The sequence below is a fragment of the Bombus huntii genome, chromosome 1 (genome assembly GCF_024542735.1).
Source record: "Bombus huntii isolate Logan2020A chromosome 1, iyBomHunt1.1, whole genome shotgun sequence".
NCBI lineage: Eukaryota > Metazoa > Arthropoda > Insecta > Hymenoptera > Apidae > Bombus > Bombus huntii.
This window is the reverse complement of record NC_066238.1, coordinates 465548-482875: the sequence shown is the minus strand read 5'-3', so window position 1 is coordinate 482875 and position 17328 is coordinate 465548. Positions and strand designations below refer to the sequence as shown.

The following is a 17328-nucleotide window of genomic DNA, read 5'->3' as shown; positions in this document are numbered from 1 at the left end:
CGGCTATTTAAGGCATTCGTCGAAAAAAAATAACGATTTGTATCAATATATATTCCGATGAAATCAATAAATATTAGACAAATATGTTATAATTTTAGTAATATTTTTAACGATTCTAATCAATGTCTTCCAATGATTTCAAATTTATTATATATTCCTATCATAAAAATATTGCATTTATTTAGTTAGCATTGTTTCTGTATCTTAAAATATATATCGTACTCTTGTACTTTATAATCATTTTCTAATAACGTTAAGAATATAATATTCATTCATCTTTATGTATTTATGTGTGTGTATTATTAATTAATATTTTATTTATTGATATGTCATACATATTTCATATATATGACGAAATTTTATTTTAACTTTTTCTTTTATTTGCTAGAAAAGCTCGTAATATTCAATGGGTACTGGTTATAATGCATATCTACGATAATAACGCTATTTTTATTTAAATTTAAAACCGGTATGACTAGATAAGAATGCATTTTCGCAATGATGACATCTTGCGGTAAATAAATCCACGTTTCAGGACCGTAACTTCTTCTTTGTGTGACAATTGAATATATTTATATTATTATCTTAGTGAAAATAGCTTCGATATTTCGATCAAATTTAAATAAACCTATTAATCCGATTTATTAAATTCTGTTTTTTTTTATACTGGATTTTACACTGATAGGAAAGTATAAACAGTTTACGAAATGTAAATTCAAGAAATTAACAATGAGATTAAATATTTTTTCTTAACGAGGGTGTAGTTTTAACAAATCGTAAAAAGTAACTTAATCAAAATAAATTCCAATGTTACTATCGATATAATTGTACGGTTCCTTAAAAGCAGAATGTTGAAAGTAGTAAAAATTAACAAAAAAAATAAGTTTAAAATTCATTTCCTCTTCGAAGAATATCGAAAATAAAAAATGGAGAGAAGTAAGTATACGTAGGTTAATGTACACATAGTGAACCAGATGTTTGTATATTTAAACTTATTATGTACAAGGGGTTATATTATATTAAACAACGATTTGCTATATAGGTATTTGCCTATAAGAACTCGTAACATCGGTACAATATATTTGTTAATCACATGACCACGGAGTGGACACGTAACAAAACTTGATTATAAACTTGGTATTTTTTTATCAAGAAAAATGAGACGAAGGATATAAGCGTGTATATCGAATTCGTAAAAGTTAATTGGCTTGAGTATTCTTTTGTCCAGTTGCAAATACATGTTTATAATCGATTAAAAAGATACCATTGAAGTTCTCCGATATTTGCAAAAATATAGAAACGATGTGTTATAAATTAATAAGAATCGATAATGTGAAAGAAGTTTGGAAAATACGACTGAATACGAATGAACAGCCGTTTCCTTGCGTTTCAGGAAACTTCTTTGATATAATTATCGAAATATGTATACTCCCACTCAAAAGTCTTAGGGCATTCACCGTTTTTAATAAAACCTTGGTATCCGATGTAAATTATAAATTTTAAATCGCATGCATGTTTCAATAACATTTACTTTCTTTATCATATAACTAACAATTTTTGATATCTTTATTGTATACATAGTGTTATCCAATTTTTAACCTAATATAATAATAATTGTCTTAAGATTTTTGAGCGAGGAAGTAGTTTCTACGATACTCGTGAAATATTCATGTTTGTAATGATTCGATGAAAGATCATCAATTACGTCCACTTGAGAATCACGACGAGCGTTGTACGATGTCTATTTAACGCGAGTTCCAACGAGCGATAATAATAAATTACTATTCGCATGCACTTTTGGCAGACGCTTGGCGAACAACAGATTATCTTTGTTACCAGCTAAATAGCGAGCATTCAGGAATATTTAGAGCGTACAACAGCGTGTCTCGAACGATCAGACTTCTAATTGATTTTTCAACTTGTAGCACAAAAACCGATAAATCATATCTTTCTTGATACATTTTACGAAATAGAAATAGATATCTTACGAGATACTTAGACGTTGAGCAAAGATACTTAACACGTACGACACCGTAAGAAATGTAACATTTCGAATGACATCGTCGAATCGTATTAACATATTAAATTACAATATCTAATTATATAGATATTGCGAATATATAATAAAATGTTTTTTTTTTTTTATTTTAGTTTAATATTAAACAGAAGAACATTTCTATTAAACAAACGTTTTCGATCGATGTTTATATTATTAACATCATCTCATACGGCATGGGACATGTCAGTGAAATTATTTAAAATCAGGTAGGACATAAGCAACGAAGAAGGAACATAATACCTCTCGTACAGGTTGCAATTCGCCAACGAATAATTTCAACAAGAAGAGTTTATGATTTCGTTACGTTGGTTGTATCAAAGAATACTACACTGTTCTATCATTTTTCTTTCGAAGAGTATTGTTTCATACAACAGAATCTCGCTCTTACTCAAATTTTAGAGACACTGGAATGCACGTGGGTAGCAATAAAGTATATCAGTAATACAGTCTCAACATCTTCTACTTTCGCGATACATGAAAAATTGAGAAAATTGTCGGCGTGCGTTTCACCTACATGTACACATGTGCAACAGCATTCTTTCGATGTTAAACAAATAGCAAACAAATTTCGATAACTCTTACGCAATTACGTATACATGTGGATCTCGTTTGTCCATGATAGACACTTTCGAGGTCCCACTAACTGTTTTTCGGTCTCGTGGAGAAATTTGAAGTTGACGAATATTTGTTTCTAATTTCTAGAATACTTTTCAATCACGTCCTTGACAGCGAAGATTTCTCCGGTGAGCTTTCAAACGCTGCCTCGAGAGTAACTCTTACTTCTTTCTTTATTTTCATTTTTTCTTTTCTTTTTTTTTCTTTTTTTTTTTTTTTGTTACTTCTTCTGATTGATCGATAGAGCAACATTTTTTCAGGCTTTTTGCATCTTGCCGCATTTTGTTATTTTATGATTCGAAAATAATGTCGACAAGATTAATTGCCATGTGGTAAGATACCTAACAGAGGCAACACCTAAAACGAGAACCTTGTTCTCGGAAATATAAAAGTCGCGCGCGAAGAAACCTCTAATCGAAATTCCTGTCTTTCGAAGGACGATCTTCTACGATGTTCAGTCTCTCGGAGAAATTTGTTTACCGAAAATACATACATTTATGTATATTTGTATATAGTCAATGTAACATCGTGAGTATCTTTTTGCTGATTACACACAAAGAACAAAAGTGATATACGCGACATCTTTCTCTTATTTATTACTACGCGAGGGAGTCGCGGACATAAAATTAACAAAGCATCGCTACAACTCCCTTTTCTTTCTTTTACGTCGCTTTTATGTTTCTCGAATCGCTAAATGTATGTATATATTTATATATATATATATATATATATGTATGTAAAAAAAACCAGCATTCTTTGTGCACAGTACACCGTATATAGTCGACTTTCGTTACCGCGCACCAGTTGAAGGATTAATAACTTGAATTAGTTAATTATACATAGTTCAAGTACATTTACATACACATCTTTATCACATACTATTCGAAAACTCATGTTATTTGCACGTGAACTATAACAATTTCGATATGGATTGTACATATATTAATGTTCTTTAGTCAGGTATGCCTGTGTGACCCCCTGAACGATGTTATCCTCATTCTCGACGCAATGATACTGAAATCTCTTTGAAATTTTTTTTCGTGTTATTTTTATAAGATATATATTTCGATAATAGTATAGAAATATATTTTTTCACGGACAAAGGTGTAGAAAAGATTAAATTTCATTTTATAGAAGATACGAAGATGACAAAAGAAAGGAAAACATATTCAGAGAGAACATTTGTTGCTGAAATAATGTTCAAATACCGAAATAATAAAATATAGAAAATGAATGAGAAAATAACGCTTCTAACGATACGTAATATAATAATTTATGTTATTTCGATCGTTTTGACTATGTTAGAGATAAAGGATATCGTCGAGAATATTGAAACACCGTACAGGAGCACGATGATATCGATAAATAAACTCATATTCGACATTTATATTTTGCAACTTTCCACGGGTGGTGTCCTGTTGCATCGAATAAATTAGCAATAAACAAATGTAGCATGAACGAAAGAGATTTTAACAATTTCGCACATCTGTTCACTTAGCACACCTGCACATTGGTAACAACGATATCAACGTCTTTTCTTATCAATAACGATATTAATAATTTCATCCTACTTGTATCATTGTAACGTAACTTTATTGTTAAAACTTAATGGACAAGTACGTTCATCATTCCAATTTCACTAACAATTCTCTGTATAATTTAAGTATCATTACAAAGTATAATTTAATTGAAACGAGGCATAGAATAATTTTTTAGATACCTTTTTTAAATTTGCCAATGAAAAGAAAATTACAGACGTTTTTCGCATTTAAATACAAATTTCTATAGATATTGAATCACTGAAATCAAATGTATTGTTACAATGTTCGTTCTAACTTAGTAGCACTTGTATATGCTCATCGTCCTTTAAGTATTAACAAAAACAAAATGGAATAAAGCGTTTTCTATTTATACATAGTCTAAACATGTCGCAGTCAGGTTTCCTAAACGCATTTTAAATACGCTATTCAGTAGTGCTTGCGTATATGTATATACTTCGATTTATCTCATGTATACATATGTATGCTCTTCATTGAAGTGTATTATTTTTTCTTCCAGTACATTCATCTTGTGGTATATGCAACAGAATGTGTTAAACAGATCTGCGGAAAAAATACAAAGTTCATCGAATTTTATTTCTTCTATTGTTCCAACTTTCTTGCATTGTAATTATCAAATAAATATCTTGTAGAAATCTAAAGGCTACACAATTTACACATGAGATTTACAGAAGGAATAGGAATTACTTTTAAAAAATAAATCATTTTAAACGATATAATAAATTGAAAGCATTCTAGAATAATATTCGTATTTTGAATGAAAATCACAAATTCATACATGGAAAATCTAATCATTCAATTAATAGCAAGAAAAGAATAATATCATCTTGTAAAATAATTATAGAAATATCGTTGTTAAATATTAAACATGGAAATAGATGGAAATAGATATAACGAAATTTCGTCAAACGATGTATCATTCGTTATTGCTAGTAAAATATGGTTCGTACAACTGAATATTAATCCGACTCTTTGGACGAGGCCCTCTAAATTATTGCGTGGAATTAAGCGTGGCATTAGGTCATTTGGTTTATTCCGATAAATATTCATTCTGGCACACACGTCTTCAATTCCCGCGAGTTACTACTTATTTGCCACCGTGTGATGTATGTATGTATACTCTCGAAGCATCCAAAACAGCAACGATATTGATACACAATAATACCATATTTATGTTAGTAACACATAATATAATACGATTTTACAGTCATTTACTTCTTCTTCTTCTTCCTTTCTTGTTTACTGGTAAATGATATATTGACAACGCTTGGTATTTTTATGATATAGTTATTACACTATCAATGATGATGATGATGATAATAATGATGATGATGATGATGATGATGATGATAATAATAATAATAATAATAATAATAATAATAATAATAATAATAATAATAATAATAATAATAGTAATCATAATAATAATCGTAATAGCGGTATAACAATAACATAATTATTATAATAATTACCATGAAATAATACAGATAGAAATATATACAGCATGCGTAATACATTGTCGTTGTAAAGTTATACGATTATAATAGTAAAAGTAAAGATACACGCGGCTCTTTGTGTTTGATTCGAACGATTCCTTGCTACGCGAGATTATTCGGGGACAAACACGGAGCTACGCTTTATCTGAACACCTTATTTCTTTGGGACGTACTAAGACCGAAGGCTGAATCAGACGGCATTCTCACAAACATTATTGGAACGGTTCACTTACACTACTACAACATAACAAATACCATTGTTTACTATTCGCACCTTCTATTCGCATCATCTGTTCGTTAAGTCCAGAGTCTATTAAAAAAAAAAAAAAAATAAAAATTTCATTTGGATTTTATTACAGTTTTAGTATATAGTATTTAGAGCGAAACACAAAATTTTTATGTTAATCAGTAACTGATCTTTCTTATACAGAATAATAACACGTCGAAAAGGATACTAATATGTAATAGTATTTTTTTAATGATCTTTATATATCGTATGTTTTGTGTATTTCTACCTAGTAACGTTTATATAGCCAGAATGATTTTTTTATGTCGTTTATTCAATGCCTTCGGGTAAATATTGACGAAGACATGTACCGAGTTAGAGTATCATGCATAAGACATCATTAATAGTGCAGATCAAACAAACAAAAATGTTACACTCTGCTGTTATTCGCAAATGTACAGATGTATATTATATATATTAAAGTGTACTTCGTATAACGATGTTGAGAATCTTTTATCTGCTCAAATGCGGATAACCATTTATATTACTAATCCGCTCACTTTGAACTCACTGAATACGTGTACATAACATTTTTTTTTTTTTTATTGTCAATCCAATAATCTGCCATTATATTTTGCCTTTATACATGCTAATTTAACGTTAGCGATAGTGTACAACCAACTACGAGTATATAAGTGTCATTATCTTAGAATTCGATATTGCAAGGCAATGATTAATCTTTCCTTTCCTTTTACTTTTTTACAAAATCGATCGATTCCTCTGTGGTAAACCAGAGTATCGAAAAGAGCGCGCGGTTCGATATAATTTTTTTTATGTTCAAATAGTATTCAATGCATCAAGAGATTTGTTTGTAACTATATAGTTGAATACTTAAATGTATCCTGTATCGGACGAAAACCAAGAAGATCACATCCAAAACTGACTTCATACGCAGTGAAATGTTTCTTGATGTTACATAATTAATGTTTCTATAAATTGTTGGATGCATGTATGCTTGATTCAATTTCTGTTTTCGTGCCACCGTGATTATGATATGCTAAGTAGTATTAAAAATAAGCATTACGCGATTATCCTTCATAGCCTTTCATTAGCACAGATCTCATAGTCATTAATAATAAGTTAACACATCATATATCTTTCAGTTCTGATTTCATTATGAAGATTCGTAAAGTCGTTGTGCCCGAAAATATATGTATATATATATGTGTATATATATATATATATATATATATATATATATATATATATGTATATGTTTCAATTCAATCAAATAAATCAAACAGAAAGTGCTTTTACCGATAAAATTTACAATTTCCCGGATTTTTCTTGTTTACTTAGTTCAAGGGCTAAAGCTAATTCAGCCTCTTCTTGCTGTTTACGCTTACGCCTTTCCTCCTCGGTCTTTAAGCTTTGCTGAGATGCCCAAACAAATTGCTCTTCTTCGCTTAACGAGAGAGGTGGTGCTGCATTGTTACCGTTCCAAATTTTACCCATGTCATTTTTCGATTTTTTATCGTTAAAAGTAGTTTTAGATCTATTGTGTGCTAAATCTTGTCCGTGCCTTCTGGCAGATTTTTCATTCTTGGTGGAAAATGCTTCATCTATGTCTACCGTTTTTATCTTGAAGTTTGAAAACGCAGAGTCGATGGCCTTTATATTTCTGTTGTCGTCAGAGAATGCTTTCACGAAATCAGTATCGAATTTAGCATTGTCTTTCTCAAACTTGCTTTTAGTCAGAGGAAAAGTATTTGAGAAATCAATATCGAAGCTTTTGGTGAACGAATTTTTACGAGAGAGTACCGAGGTTGTTCCGTAACTAAATGGATCCACGTTGCCAGCCGTTGTTTCACTCTTATTCGCGTTATGATCTTCTGCATCATCGGCGAAAGGATCTGGTATGTTAAAGGGATCTTCGTATCGATAGTCTCTGAAGGGATCTTCCGTGAAATCCGGCAGCTTTGGAGTTACCGTTGATACTGTATGTGTTCTGCTGGTTGGTCTGGGTGGTGCCGTTCGAGTCAGTGTTGGTTCCGGCTGAAGCAGGTTTTTTTCAGTGGTCAATTTTCGTTTACTGAAAAGGTAGAAAGAATAGCGCAAGAACCGCTGGTTATCGTCAGGCTGCTGGACCATACGTGGCTGTTGTTGAATACTAGAATATACTCAATTGCAAGCGAGTCAAAATATTCGAGTTCGTTCGTTTTGATTCTGTTACAAATAAAAAACTCTAACACGCAGTAATCTGTAGTATGTTACTAAATTAATCAATTAGTAGTCAACTGATAATCAACTTTCAGCGAAATATAAAAGAAACAACAAATGATAGATAAAAATGATAAGTGAACGCTTTTTAAAACATTCACGAATAAATAAACATGTGTTTAAAGATTCTATGACGTTAAATTGGTCGAATTAACTCGAACATTTTATTTAAATAATGTAAAAATTTCCATGCAATATTATAAAAAGAAAATAGAATACTGGAACAAAGAGAACAAATTAATTAATTTGTAGACAGCATGCTCCAGGAGTCGGATCAATGAATAAACTGAAAATTGTGCAGCTTCTACCTAAATATAAAACAAAAAATATAATTAATCTTTTTTTTAATATAAATATATTTTACAAAATAATATTGTAATATATTAAAATGACGTATTATATAGCAATATTAAGTAACTCGTAGTTTAGAAATGTGAGTTAAGAATCGTATTTATGTAAAATAGCTACTATTTATGTAAAATAGCATTGTACTTTAAGTAATGTTTAAGTCATTATCAATATATTACACCTTCGTTAAAAATAACTGTACTTAAAACGTGAAGTAACAGCATACGACGTACTGGACATTGATAAAAATGAGGAAGGAAGGGATATGCCCAGGAAGATATATTGGAACACTTAAACAGAACGAAAGGAGATTGGTTAATACAATTCAGAGTGCCAAGAAAATAATTGTTCTACCAACTGATAAAATAGGAGCATAATTTTCAACGATATTATATGACACTTAAAAACGTGAAAGTACATACCTTAGAATCAAAATTAGCAAAATCTGCAAATCCAGTAGACGTATTAAAATTATTACTGTTGTTGTTATCTATTATGCCTTGTTGAGCAGAGAAAGCATTTGCAAAGGGATCAGGTGTAGGAGAAGGTGTAGGCGGTGCCGGTGCTGCTCGTAGAGGACCGGTAGGTCCTTGAGACGGTCGAGGAGGTGCTGGTCGTGGTGGAGGTTGTTTTGCTTTTTTAGGAGGGAGAGCAGGACTAGGACTTTCTGGTCGAGGTGGTGCATGAAGATTTGCGAATGGATCATCTCCAAATGGATCTTTTGTCGCCTAGGAGAAAAAGAACTAATAAATAAACCAAATAACAGCTGTATTCTTGAAAGAATTTATTATTCCTATAATGACTTACCGATGTTGTAGTGGTAGCTTTAGTATCATTTCTTTTTCCATCTCCAAATGGATCAAATGGATCTTGTTTCACAACAGCATTGCTATCATCAAATACACTAAATGGGTCAGATGTGAATCCCCCTGCTCCTCCTCCTCCTCCTCCCTGTAATTGTAAATATATTGCTACGTTAGGAATTATATAATAATATAAGTAATTATTTCAATTGAAAGATCTTACAGTAGTATTTGGAGATGAAAATGCACTTCCAAATGGATCCGGTGTTGATGCATTATTAAATGGTTCTGCAAAAGGATCTTGTTCAAACCCATCCATTGTTGCTCCATTTGTATTAGAAAATTGAACGTTTTTCTTATTTTGAATCTTATCTTCTTCGCTTGTTTTCTCGTATCTATAGATTTTTACACAGAAATAATAAAGTAATATTATTATAAAGACAATTAAGGAATGTACATATTAAATACTTACTCTAAGTTTTCAATTTCGGGATTAAATTGCAGACTAGTATCAGGTACAAGTGTGGCATCCCCAGTTGCAAGTGCAGAGTCATAAAGTGCAATTGCATCACTCATTTGCCGTTGTTGTTCTTGTAAATGAGTGATTTTTGCTTTTGCTTGACAAATTTGCAACTGTGTATCCTGCAAATTTTTAGTGAGTTCATTTAATTGGTCCCTGCTTTTATTTTGTTGCTGTTCTAACTGCTGTTCTTCTTGTCTCAAGCCTTCCAATTCTTGTCGTTTAAAATTCAGTTCTTCTTCTTGAGCACGCAACACCGATTCTTGCTCTTCTGCTTGTTGACGCAATTTATCAACCTATTATTAATGGTAATAAAGTATTATATATAATAATTCATCTATTATGACATAAGTATAAAAGTATATTTCTGTAATATGTTAAGTATATTTGTAGATACACATATACATATATATGTAACTTATAGACTATATACACAGACTAAATATGTAATTTAATAAAGTTTATAGTCACTCAATAATATATTAATTACGTCACTCAATAATATATACAATAATTAATTAATTATATTGTTAATAACGTATGGTGTTATATCTACACTTAATTATTTGCAATTATCAACGTATATTTTTAAATACAGAAAAATATTATATACAATTATACAAATTTAAGACTCAAATCCAGATTAAAAATACTTGTATTTTTATCAATCTTGAAAAAAATTAAATTTAGCATATAGATTTATATGAAATGCTTTTATAAAGTTAAAACATGATTTCATAATTTTTACTAGACTGGAGTCTCAAACACAAAGTTGTAAGCAAATATAATTCTTTTGATGGCAATCTATGCTACAACCAGTTTATCATGCAATGCAGCAGCAAAGCACTAGCATTAACTATGCAGATGTAACGGAAACAAATAAAGCTTTTTCTAAAATAATGTGTGGTGTATATATATTAAAACGTTAGTTTATATATTTATATCTTATACATATGCTTATATAGATATAAATAAAGTCCCATATAATTATTTTCTGAATATAATTAATACGCAAAATGAAATCATAAATGTTTCTATTTTTAAATTTTTGTAGGTTTATCATTATTCTTGTAAAAAGCTATCCCGATTTTTATCATTTTATAGTATTATACTTGACGAAGTACTAAAGAATTGTAGCCAGTATCTCATAGTAGTGAGAAATAGAATCTGTATTTCGCAACCGTACCTGCCCTTCATTAAAAGTAGAAATTTTTGATGTACCTTTTTCTGTTCTTCACGTATCTTCTGCTCGACCTCACTCAAATCTTTATCTACTTCTGTCTTCTATAAGCCAAACATAATAAAACATAATAAAACTAAATCATAATGAAGGATCTAAACACATTGTAAAATAAAACAATAAAATGAATTGATAAATATTCTATTATATAAAGTATAAATTATATTCATTGAAAAAAAAGTAATCAGAGAAAGATCATAAATAAATAAATCAGTCAATATATATGTATAAAAATGATTTTAAGTATCGTATAACTTATACTATGAAATATGCGAAAATGTTAAAAAAGATAATATTAAATACAGGAAAAGACTCTTACACTTTATACCTCTTTCCTTCATTGATAACTATTTTGTACGCAAAAAAATAATTTGTGAAACATATAATAGTGTAATAATACAATATGCAGTGTTAAATTATATTATTAAAACTTAATTTGTATCAAATAATAATTTCTAAATTGTAGAAATTGTAGTACACTTAATTATTTACATATCTTAACAAAAGCATTATATACAATTCACAAATCCATGTTTGTAATTTCATATGTAAGCAAAGCTGTACATTCAACAAGCAAATCATCCAAATATATCAAATTAAAATGTTATTTACCTGAGCTTTTAAATCATTCAATCGCTTTTGTGCTTCACCTTTCTGATTTTCTAATTGTTTTAATGTAGCAGCAAGTGTATCCAGTTCGCTCTGTAAACTTTTAATTTCACCATTCTTTATCTTAATATCAGCTTCCTTTTGTGCTATATCTTGTTCCATACTTTGCCTCTCTTTTACAAGTTCCGCTATGTCTTTACTTATCATGTCCAATTCTGGGTTTGAATAACCAGAGACATTATTGTTTTCCTAAAAATGAAAATACATTTTATTGAAAATAGAAAAGGGAAATAAGTTATATGAAATGATGATTTAATTATATAGTGACAGTACAAATATTTTGTGTGTGCGTATAATAATATATAAAAACATATGTCAAGTTAGAACTTAAATATCATATTTAATTTGAAAATATATTTCCCTTTGGATAATCATATTCCATGTAACAAAATTAATACATTCTATACTTCAACTATCTAAATATTTTAAATAACTTTAAACAGTTCTAAAATATTTTTTATTGGGATATAATTCTTTATAATAAGTAAAATTTCATATCATTTACAGAAAACTACCAAATAATTTAACAATTTTTATACAATTCAATTCAACACATTTTTTTGTCAGTACAGGGTATAAAAAATTAATTCCTTCTTGCTACCGCTATCCATTGGAGAAAGCATTGCAATTTTTCAATGAATTATATACCTCATATTAAATCAGTTTATAGAAATAAAGGTGCTGTCATTTATTGTGTTAATTATGAATTCTTCTATGTATTCACGACGAGTTTTAGGTTTGATTTTTTCCGGATCATTTGTATCATACAAAGATATTAATTTTGCTTTTCTCGCTTCTATTTGTAACTGTTTTGCAAACATAACATTTCTCGCCTTTTCTCTTTTCAAGGTAACTATTGGTGTTTTATTATGTATTAAGACAGGCACAATTGTTATACAACTTGCCATATCCAAATTGTTTCCCTTTTTACATAATGAACATATTTCCAATGCATTTAAATTACATTTACTACATTTTGACATGTTTGTTGATTTCAATGTAAAGAAATAAATTTCCAATGGATAAAAAATTGAAAAACGTATGTCAAGTTTCGTAAAACTATAAGATGCGGTTAAAATTGTTGCTATATCTTTATTTCTTATTAAATATAGTTTCTAATTTTATAATAGGAATAAATTTATGGAAAAAATATAATGAACTTCGTAAGAAAATAAACGAAAAATTGAATAAACAAAAAGGTAATAATTTTTGCCATTTTTCAGCAAAAATATAGTAGCTTTTTATTTTCCATTAAGAGAGTGAACTTCTTCTTGATATTAATGAATATGAATATCCAAGAGCAAATGAAACACTTAGAAAGATACACAAAGAGTTATGGCAGGAATATTATGAATGTTTAAAAAAGACATATAACGAAATTGGATCAGAGAAGATGATGTATCCAATAGCGTTTCAAGCCTTAGAAGGAACACTTGTCACGTATGATGAAAGGAATACTCTTATTACTTATTTTATAATAATAATATTACTAATACACCAATTTCAGATTAAAATGTCAAATATGTATCTCTCCAATAGAAATATATGTTAGTGATGATGTAGAATGGTATTTCAATAATACAGTTAGCAATGATACAAGTAGGCTTATAGAATCAGATAATGTGTTCATTTCCCCAGAAGACAGATCATTAATAATACATAACATTAAGGTACAATTTAGTAAATAAATATTTTTTGCCATAATAATACAGCAGTCTTTACAGTCTGAACAAGCTGGTCAATATTGGTGTAAATTTGGGGATACATTATCAATATATTACTATATATCCATTGACACTGATCTTGAAGGAGTAAAAACTGTATATCCTACAACAGCACCCAATATGCCTCATGCAATACCACAAAATATTGTATCAGAATATAATTTAAATATCTATACAACATGGACTAAATGGTCCTTATGTTCTAACTGTAATGTAGTTGGCAAGAAAGTTCGGTATGGATATTGTACTGTTTCTTCACGTGCAGATATCAACAAGAAAAGTATAATAGAAGAAAAACTACTTGCAAATTATAAACGGCAAAGTATACTTTTTTTTTTGTGCTATGCATTATCTATCTTAAAATTTCAAAATGTGTAACATTTAGCTGCAGAGAATGAACAAAATGGAACAATAGAAACTACAACCACAATTCAGGATCAAATTATAGATAAAAGTATGAATGATAAAATCAAAATGGTTTTACGTTTATTTAGAAACAAAATACCTTGTAAAAGTAAATATTTGCCAAAAGCTTTGGACATTTTGAATATTAAAGATAGAAAAACAGAAATTATGGTGCGCTATTGTAAGGTATTATTAAATATTATGCAAATAAGAATATTTCGTGTAGTGCTTAATATTCAATATACAATTAAATTTACATAACTTCCTTGTAGATAAAGTGTCCAGAAAATATAATATTCGAAGTACGAGATAAGAAGGGAAATGTACTTGAAAGTGCAAATAATAGTGCTGGTATATATTCTATGGTTCAAGGAATGCCTGCTCCATCACCGCCAGTTATACGCACAACAATTTATCAAAAACATGATAAAAAAGCAGTTCTTGTGTGTCCAGGGTAAAATAACATTGAAAATTGAAGAAATACGTTCAAACTTTTTTTACTTTTCCAGAAATTTAAATACAGATGTACCAATTAATTGGAAAATAGATGACAAAATCTTAAATCCGTCTATTGTAAAAGACCAATCTGAAGGAAGAATTTATTTTAATTCGCAAATGCATATAATCTTCAAATCATTAAAATTTCAAGATGCAAATATATATAGGTAAATAGTTATTTAGTTATTAAATCGAATTAAACAATAATACTTGAAATACAATTCATAATGACTCTGTTTATAGTTGCTGGCAAAGAAATGAAATCGTTGGTGTAATAAAATTGAATGTAACTGGAGAAATGGAACTACAAACAAATTACAGTGTTATTATGATTGGTGGAATGTTAATAATTGTTGTATTCATGATTGTGTTTTGGAGGGCATTTCAAACTCGTAAACGTTTTACGATACATTGACTGTATCATGCATTATTTCTTTGAAATAAAACAACATACGATGTTGCAAAAAAGGTATAAATAACTAAGAAAGAAGGAAAGAGTTATTTTGATACAATGAGATATTTACCACAACAGATTCAGTTGGTTTCCGCATGGATGGTGGTATCATATCAGGGCTCAAAGCTGTGGGTGGTTCAACACCCCTCAGTTTTTGTTTAATAAGCCACATAGCTAGAGCAAATTGTTCTTTATTTAACTTTCCACTTTGACATGTGTCGCAAAGACTCCTGAAAAATAAATAAGAAATTTCTTTCATTTTTTCCTTATTTTCTATTAACCAGTAAACAGTATAATTAAAATATATATGTACCATATATGAGCTAAGACAGTCTGTGGAAGTCCACTTTGAAGGAAGACATCTTTGATTTCAATACCTGAGACATACCCATCCATATCTAGATCAGCTTGCAAAAATAGTTTGTCTGCTACTATTTGATCCTCAGATGAAACTACCCACTGTACATTCGTCTATATTATATATTTTTATATTAGGATTAGAATATTTAATTTTTATTTTTATTTAACAATCGAAATATTACCTTTACTGTATCCAAACCAACCATGCTCTTCACTGGAGGTACATTAGGTAGAGGTGGAATAGATGGTGGAACTGTTGTAATTACAGCAATTGGCGCAGGAGATTTTGGTACTGGTGTTGTAGAATCTTTCCTTTTTGCCGGTGGCATTAATTCTGGTGGAAGTACACTTGGTATAGCATATTTCTCTAAAGCTTTATACACTAAATGCACAGCCTGTATTAAATAAATAATACATCAAATTATATTATAGAAATAAAACATTAATTTGTATATTATATATTACATATTTGTATATTGTATATTATAGAGTAAGCTACTTACAACAACAAATTCATGTCTATCCAGCATACCATCTTTATCCATATCTGCAAGATCCCAAATTTTTCCAAGTGTATCTAAAGGAAGTTTACTATCCATAAGAACATCCTTTACTTTATTCCCAGGTATATATCCATTTGAAGGTTGCAAGCTGTCAAAAAGTTGATCATATTTGGCTCTTTCTGAAGGTTTAATAGACCAATCTCCGTTACTGACAGATGTTATTACTGGTACAGTATTTACTATATTTTTTTGAGATATTACAGGAATATCACCCTAAAAATATATAATGGCGATAAGTAAAATAATTTATTTCGTGTATTAAATAATGTAACAGTTTACCATTTTTGGAGGTGGCAATTCTATATTTAAATTTGACATACTAAGGTCTCTTCCTGCTTGGGCTAATGCACAAAGTTTGAGAGCAACAAAAAGACCAGATTTGTCTAATGATCCACGTGATTGTGGATCTGCCATATCCCATATCTTACTTAGTACAACATCACTCAGCTGGGATTTCTTAAGAAATCTTGCAGCTTCCATTGCACCAATTCGTCCATATCCATTTGGATCCACCTTCATATGTCATGCGTCATATAACATATTAATCAAATATTTAATTTTAAACCATCTAGATACATAAACATATAAGATATTACTATATGAAAATACATAAAACTATACCTGGTTATAATAAGCTTCATATATAGCAGTATGGCTTCCAGCCACCTGTATAAAAACAAATTTGTTAAATGTATGTATATATATATATATATATATATGTATATCTTCACTCCTATTATATCATAAATTGTATCATATGACAAACTGTTAATAGTATTATGCATAAATAACTCACATAAATTACCGCAAATATAATTGCCGCAAATGTATAATGTATTAACATTAACAAATATATGAATAAAAGCTTCAAATTATTAAGTTTTATGATATGTAAGTTATAACTATTTTATCAAGAAGTTTATCAAGAAGTACATAGAGGAGATAATGTATTTAATGTAGATTTATCGAAAGATTATTTGTATGTACTGTCAAAGAAGTTTAAGTAACTGACGACACAAGTATGGTTGTATTTATAATGTGTATGGCAAAAGGTGGTATCCCTTTACACGGAAGAAAGATGAATCTTTCAAAAAATCTAATTAATAATAGATCTAGTATATTGAATATTATAGCCTGATAAAATTATAAAAATTATAATATACCTGCGTGGGTGATGGCAGGGCGGCCATACTTGCATTGAACACTGGCTTAACCAATCAGACTATGAATCGATAGTATGTCATATTAACTATTTTACTTAACATTTTGTAGAACAATTGTTATTGTCAGATACATTAACGAAACGCAGAACAGCGATTATATTTCTCCTGTCAAATTATTTGGACGAACGAAAGAAAGTAAATGAAATTTATCAACAATATGAAACACTTCTGCCGCTTGTAGCGCTCGATTGCCGTCTTATATCACCCGTGCCTTATATTCTCATATTCCACCCTCTTTTCATCAACCGATAATCATGCAAACTAGACTTCATGCGCACGATGTAAA

At 29.5% G+C, this 17328-nt stretch overlaps 2 protein-coding genes across 5 annotated transcripts; one reads left to right on the top strand and one right to left on the bottom strand.

Moving 5' to 3' along the window:
* The first annotated feature begins 238 nt into the window (after nucleotides 1–238).
* Nucleotides 239–14956, top strand: LOC126865470 (uncharacterized). Its single transcript, XM_050618032.1, has 8 exons — nucleotides 239–936; nucleotides 13039–13255; nucleotides 13323–13485; nucleotides 13540–13861; nucleotides 13925–14130; nucleotides 14217–14398; nucleotides 14454–14609; nucleotides 14686–14956. Exons 2-8 carry the CDS (start codon nucleotides 13209–13211, stop codon nucleotides 14855–14857), a joined length of 1248 nt encoding a protein of 415 aa, XP_050473989.1. The 5' UTR covers nucleotides 239–936; nucleotides 13039–13208; the 3' UTR covers nucleotides 14858–14956.
* LOC126875165 (epidermal growth factor receptor substrate 15-like 1) lies at nucleotides 967–17243 on the bottom strand. Of its 4 annotated transcripts, none has more exons than XM_050638786.1 (14): nucleotides 16983–17243; nucleotides 16441–16485; nucleotides 16099–16332; nucleotides 15760–16032; nucleotides 15439–15651; nucleotides 15210–15355; nucleotides 14967–15126; nucleotides 11759–12004; nucleotides 11128–11190; nucleotides 9859–10202; nucleotides 9610–9781; nucleotides 9391–9534; nucleotides 9006–9311; nucleotides 967–8010 (listed from the first exon to the last, which is right to left on the bottom strand). In XM_050638786.1, exons 1-14 carry the CDS (start codon nucleotides 17007–17009, stop codon nucleotides 7282–7284), a joined length of 3102 nt encoding a protein of 1033 aa, XP_050494743.1. In that variant the 5' UTR covers nucleotides 17010–17243; the 3' UTR covers nucleotides 967–7281. The 4 variants fall into 4 exon arrangements, with proteins under 4 accessions (XP_050494743.1, XP_050494207.1, XP_050495207.1 ...); XM_050638250.1 differs by having other exon boundaries at nucleotides 15210–15367; nucleotides 16983–17241; XM_050639752.1 differs by having other exon boundaries at nucleotides 7902–8047; nucleotides 15210–15367; nucleotides 16983–17241.
* Between the last annotated feature and the right edge of the window lie 85 nt (nucleotides 17244–17328).

Coding starts and splice junctions, on each gene's coding strand:
- LOC126875165 (XM_050638250.1), bottom strand. CDS start 17,009: ATGGCCGCCCTGCCATCACCCACGCAG. Junction 16,486..16,982: donor CCCTGCCATCACCCACGCAG/GTATATTATAAT, acceptor GTTTTTATACAG/GTGGCTGGAAGCCATACTGC. Junction 15,127..15,209: donor ACTGTCTTAGCTCATATATG/GTACATATATAT, acceptor TTTATTTTTCAG/GAGTCTTTGCGACACATGTC.
- LOC126865470 (XM_050618032.1), top strand. CDS start 13,209: ATGATGTATCCAATAGCGTTTCAAGCCTTAGAAGGAACACTTGTCAC. Junction 13,862..13,924: donor TGCAAATTATAAACGGCAAA/GTATACTTTTTT, acceptor TGTAACATTTAG/CTGCAGAGAATGAACAAAAT. Junction 14,610..14,685: donor CAAGATGCAAATATATATAG/GTAAATAGTTAT, acceptor CTCTGTTTATAG/TTGCTGGCAAAGAAATGAAA.